The sequence below is a fragment of the Apodemus sylvaticus genome, chromosome 5, assembly GCF_947179515.1.
Source record: "Apodemus sylvaticus chromosome 5, mApoSyl1.1, whole genome shotgun sequence".
In the NCBI taxonomy this organism is placed as follows: domain Eukaryota; kingdom Metazoa; phylum Chordata; class Mammalia; order Rodentia; family Muridae; genus Apodemus; species Apodemus sylvaticus.
Window position 1 is genome coordinate 15,197,724 of NC_067476.1, and position 6,000 is coordinate 15,203,723.

A 6,000-nucleotide genomic window follows, 5' to 3' on the forward strand; every position below is an offset into this window, starting at 1 on the left:
GGAGCTGGCGGGTGACGTTAATCATCAGTCTTATAAAGTCTGACATGAAAATGGTGAGCATGCAGGTGGACTGTTCCCAAGGGCCTTTGTACCTATTAGCTGTAAAAGAAGAATAGTACTCTTGTTGATGGATTAGCTTGAAGTCAGAAAGTAGTGGTAAAAGTCAAGTAACACAGCCAGCATTTGCATAGGATAACCAGATCATTGCATGCCTGTATAGTCTTGTTTTTACTGAATTGCTGAGAAGGAGTTAGCACCTTCAGCTTGATGGGTGAGGACTCAGACTCAGAGTGGAAATGTCACTTGTTCATCTTCTCCCATGTCACCAGATTGTTAGCCTGGGCCTTCCCCTCGATTTCTCAGTCCTTCTGCCGGATAACCTTACTGCAGCCTTCACCCTTGGCTGGCCCGGGCTGGCAGCCTGCAGGGCTGGTGTGTTGCTAGGCCCTGTTCCTGGCCTACACCAGGCAGCTGCAGGGATAGTAGCATCTCTGACAGTTGTGATGTGACTCCTGAGGAGGGAACTGTTGTATTCCATAGCTGCCTGCAGCTATTACGAACTGCTTGCTGGAACAGAAGCTGAGGGATAGATGGGGAAGAAGGGCCAGGACAATGTTTTACTGATCGAGGCCTGAACTTTAATGGCAGTCAGACCTTTTAACAGTTTGGGCAAACCCTTCCCCCCAGACTCAGGTTGAGTTCTGGTGGAAGTTGTCTAGCTTCTCCTGGAGGTTCTTGTCTCGACTGCTCCAGCAGCTGGGTGGGTCACCTGCTTAATTCAGGAATTCCTAGATTTGGAGGAACAATGGAGCTTAACCTTCACTGAGCTTCTCCACCCTAGGATAAAAATTCCTGCCTTAACCTACTTCCCTATTATGTCCTAATAATAAGATTCCTGCCTTAATAATTGTCCTTGGCCAATGGTCAAGTTCCTACCATGTGGTATGACTTCCAATATGGCTCTGTACAGGGAACAAGCTGCCGTTCCGAATCTAGCCACTCTTCCAGAGGCCCTGGCAGCCGGGAGTGTGCCTTTCCCGCTGAAAGTTGTGCAGCTTTTAGCATGCTGAGGGCTTGGCTACGGTCCTGCCTGGGGCCAAGTGCTGCAACTCCTTTTTCCTTTCTGTTCCTTCAAACTATGTATTTAGTTCCTAAGTCCTGGCTGCGGTCGTGAGTAAAGATGTCAAGCAGCTGCCTAGCTGCCGAGCACGCAGATCTGCACACTGGGCTAGCCTCCGAGCTGCCTGCCTTCGTTTCAACCCCACTTCGACTTAGAAGGGAGCATGCAACACCCACCTACTAAATCATGCTTTCATTTTTAGAAAGGCATGCATACTTACTACAGAAAAACACAGGGAACTTTAGCCATTTTTCTCTTAATACTTGCTGAGAACTTGATATGTGCTGTGTCTTAGGTGTGATATGACCAGTACAGACCTGAATAACACGTTGTTTATCTTTCCATCACTAAAAGGTGGTATGTTATATACATATGTGAAAGGAATTTAAATGAAGTCACCATATAATGGGGGAGACAGTGCCCCAACTAGATATCTTATGCCACCAAGTAAACCTCCACTTCCAAGAATGGGTTACATCATGTTGAGTTGTTGCCCAAAAAAGTCCCCATAGACCACTGCCCTTAAAAAAAATCTCTAGGAATCACTAAAACTATTGATTACTCTCTATAACCTGATGGGAAGCCCTATTGCATAAGACAACTTATGTTATCAAACTTGTGAAAGGAGCTGGTTCCCAACTAGAAGCTTCACTCCTACCAACTAGCTTTCCTGGTACTAGGAAGTACTTTTCATGGCCCTAGAAGAGAAAAGCAATCATTTCACCTACCTATAAACCCTGTGACCTGCAACAGATGCTTGCCTGCCAGATACATTCATGTAACAGTATCTTGGAGACATGTTAATATTTTTTTCAATTAAAGAAAAAATAATTCAAGATTGAAAATTCTGTTTGAATATCTGTAGAACTAATCTAATCTGCCAGATACACCCATGTTATAGGAGTGACCACACTACTCCCTTTATTTTTGTCTGTTTAATGTTTGTGTTTTGTTTGTTTTTTTTTTTTTTTATTTAAGACCCTTTCCATGCAATGTAACCCATCCACGACACTGATAAAGTGGCCAAGAAACTGAGGCTAGGCAGGTCATATGCTAAGGGAAAACCTACCATTATTATCCTGCTAAAGGAACCTGGCAATAAAGTGACTCCTAATGACATTCTGCTCTACTCATAGAACAGAGTATCACTTAACCTCATCAGAAAAGCTTCTTATTGCAATAGATGATAGCACAGAAACCTACAACTGGTCAAAGGCTGAGGCTTTGGAACGCTCAGCCCTTAGAGGACTGCTTTATCAAATCCCTCAAGGCTCCAGCATTTATGTGGAAGAGGAAGGCAGAAAGATTGCCAAGAGCCTGAGGTGGAGGCTGACTCCTAGGAAACAGTGCCTTCTGACAACAGGGCTGATGCACTTGAACTCACAACAGAGATGCCACAGCAAGCACAAGACCTGCACAGGTTTGAACCAGACAGCTTCCCAGCATGGAGAGGGGAGTGCACACAGGGCCCAGCCCTAGCCAGAAGCTGCTTGTGGGTGGTACCTTCTGGAAGAGGGAAATCAGCTTTCTCAAATGGAGTGTCACTGGATGTACATGCCCCATGTCCAGGAGTAACTGACCAACAGTAAACAGACTACATTTTCCTTCCTTCCTTCCTTCCTTCCTTCCTTCCTTCCTTGCTTCCTTCCTTCCTTCCTTCCTTCTTCCCTGCCTCCCTCCTTCCTTCCTTCTTCCTTTTTTTTTGTAGAGAGAGAAGAAAGAGAGAAAGAACATGAAGATGGGTGGGTAGGGAAGTGGGGAAGGTCTGGGAGGAGTTGAAGGAGGAAAGGAATATATTATGAAAAATGTCTAATAAAAATTAAAGGATTTTGGGATGTGTCTCCTGTTTTTTAAAGTATATAATTTTTGTTTAGATATTTTATAGATTAGTTCTACAGATCTTCAAACAGAATTTTCAATCTTGAATTATTTTTTCTTTAATTGAAAAAATATGAACATGTCTCCAAGATAATAAGAATATCTCAGAGCATATTTCAGATATATTTTTTAATTATTACAAATGTAACCCATGCTTGAATCTTAATCAAATGTATTTTTTCTCCTTGAGAATTCAACACAGCCATTGTTATGCCTATATATATTAATTGTTTCCCCATCCTATAATTTTACATTTTCTGATTTTTTTTAAACTATCCAAAATTAAGCCAGGGGATGGGGAACTGAAGAGTTGGTTTCACAGTTAAGAGTGCTTACTGCTCTTACAGAGGACCCAGGTTCAGTTCCCATTACCCACATCAATTCCAAGTGCTCTGACAAGCCTCCTCAGTACCTACACTTTATGTAACACACAAACTTATCTAGACATATACACATAAAAAAAGTTAAAGTTTTTAAAAAGACAATGTAAATATCTTTACACCTAGAACTTAAGCATTTGGAAGCAAGGGGCCAGAGAGTTGACTCACTGATGAAAAGCACCCATTGTTCTTCCCAGATTCGCTCCCAGTACCCACATGGTAGTTCATGACCATCCATAACTCTAGTTTCAAGGAATTCACAAGGTATCAGGCACACACATGGTACCCATACATGTAGATACTCATATAAATTAAAACAACAACTATAACAGCAACAACTTGGGACTAGAGAGCTGGCTGAGTGGTTTGAAGTACTGCCTATTCTAGAGAACCCAAGTTTGATTCCCAGCCTCCGCATGGTGGTTCATAGAGCTCCAGTCCCAGGGATCTTACATGCTCTTCTGGCCTTCACAGACACTAGTCACATTTATGATACACAAACATACACATAGCAAAAACACCCATACATAAAATATTAATTATAATAAAAGAATTTCATGTTCAGGTCATGTTCGCTTAATAATATTCCAGTTGAGACATTTGGGGATTAGATGGTAAGAATTTGCATCTATTTGCATTTCTACCTGTGATATGGGAGCTTATCCATTCACTGTAGCTTGCTGGGTTTGAATATTGTAATTAGAAACCACAACATCAAGTTTTGTTAGCAATGACAGCTGAAGGTGTATCTTGTTTTAATTTGCATTTTTTGTGTGTCTATTGAATTCCCTGTGTTTGTTGATCAGATGTGCATTTCTTTTTTTTTTTTTTCTGTTTACCTCTAAGGTCTTACTGTTTTCTATATCAGTATCTAAAGGCTTTCTGAAGTAGAGCAGCTGAGGTGTAAGATGTCCTAGAACAGTGGTCCTCAACCTGTGGGTTGCAACAACCCCTTTGTGGGGTCAAAGGACGCTTTCACCAGGGTCATACATCAGATATCCTGTATATCAGACATTTACAGCATGATTCATAACAGTAGTAAAATTACAGTTATGAAGTAGCAATGAAAACAATGTTATGGTTGGGTCACCACAACATGAAGAATTCTATTAAAGAGTCACAGCATTGGGAAGGTGGAACCACTGCTCCAGGGGCTTAGTAAGAGGCAGCGAGGCTGGCTTTTCTGCCCTGTATTACAGTTTTAAATGTTGGCTTATAGAATCAAACTCCTATGTATTGAAATTCAGTATTCTGACTTCCTGACTGTTGCCTTTGAATGAATTGTCTGTCTTGGTTTTCTTACCTGTAGGAGAGGAGTAATCAGACATACCTTGCAGGACTGTTGTTAAGAATCTGTAATATCAACATACATTTCTTAGTGCAGAGGCTGGGTGACCTCCATTAGTGTGAACTTTGTCACTATTATTTCCCAGTAACCTCTGCTTATTAAATTGTTGTTCTTACAGATCAGCCAAATGGCAGATGATACGGTGGCGGAGCTGGAACGGCATCTGGCAGCAAAGACCAAAGAACTCCTTGGCTGAGTCAGCAGTCACAGCCGAACACCCGAGTCCAGTGTCTGCTCATGCCTTGGGTGACCAGCCCGTTCCTCCACTTCCCAGGCCGTCCATCGGAGGCTGACCCTGCTGCTCCTCCATCCGCTGCTCAGCCTCCTGCTGGGATGGTCAGCTCTCTTCCGTGTTTCCTTGCACAGGCTTGTTCTGCTCTGAATCTCCTGGTGTGAAGGCCCTCAGAGAATGTCTGCTGTTGGCAGAGGATCTTGACTGTGGTGTCACCACGGGACCAGGGCCCCTGTCAGGCTTAGCAGCTCCTCGCCTCAACACGGGAGCCTCCTTTCAACCCCTGCCCTGTGTTAAACTCTTGTGATTAACGTGGGCCTTCAGTCTGACTGCTGATGATCAAGCCTAAATAAATTGGAAAATAACAACCACAGAAGAAAGAGTGGTTTGGATGGAGGAGCCCTGGAACTTGTTTATAAGGCAGCCAAGAGCAGCTCTTTTGCCTCTGGGTTGTCCTCCACTGGCTGTTGCATGTGGACCGCGCTTCCGCTCCTAACAACTAGCCCTGTTTACTGTGGCATCGTTGTTCCCCCTTTGGGCAGTCTCTGCCTCCAGAGCTAGGCCCCACTTTTGGCTGGGCTCCTCATATTTAAACCTCTGTTTTTCTTTCCTGTTAGTCTATATCTTGAGAAAAATTACCAGAGAGAATGACAGTAACGCTTGAAGTTGTCCGTGTATTTATGTTGTGAAAATTCGTAGCTGCTCACCAAATGCTTTTCTTCTCTCTCTCATTCCACTCTTGATTCCGTCAACATTTATTTGGTAGAGCTACTGTATCTCTAGGGCCTGTCTTACTGATGGACAGGTCCTTTGTTGTGTCCCATCTTTTCTTTTTCACTGTTGTGTGCCATGCTGTGCCGTAGATTTGGTGTTGAGGTCAGATCAGACAGCTCCCAGGAGCCAGCCTGTGGGGTCATGGGATAGAACTCAGATTCTTGATCTTGCACCAAGCACCTTTACCTGCTGCTGAGTCATCTCCCTTGCTGTACTGTGGCTTTCATGCCAAGTTAGTCTTTTCCCTTCTCTTGCAGTCATTCATTCA

General features: G+C 43.4%; 1 protein-coding gene across 3 annotated transcripts in view; it reads left to right on the top strand.

Annotated features, from left to right (window-relative positions):
- The window catches only part of Mrrf (mitochondrial ribosome recycling factor), a 53,347-nt gene extending 48,021 nt beyond the window's left edge, over positions 1-5,326 (top strand). For 2 of the 3 annotated variants that reach the window (XM_052182353.1, XM_052182355.1), the window contains one exon: positions 4,845-5,016. In XM_052182353.1, coding sequence (XP_052038313.1) covers positions 4,845-4,922 — 78 coding nt within the window. In that variant the 3' untranslated portion in view covers positions 4,923-5,016. Of the gene's footprint in view, positions 1-4,844 lie in introns of all 3 variants that reach the window. The other variant, XM_052182354.1, reaches the window with a different exon arrangement.
- Positions 5,327-6,000: the final 674 nt, after the last annotated feature.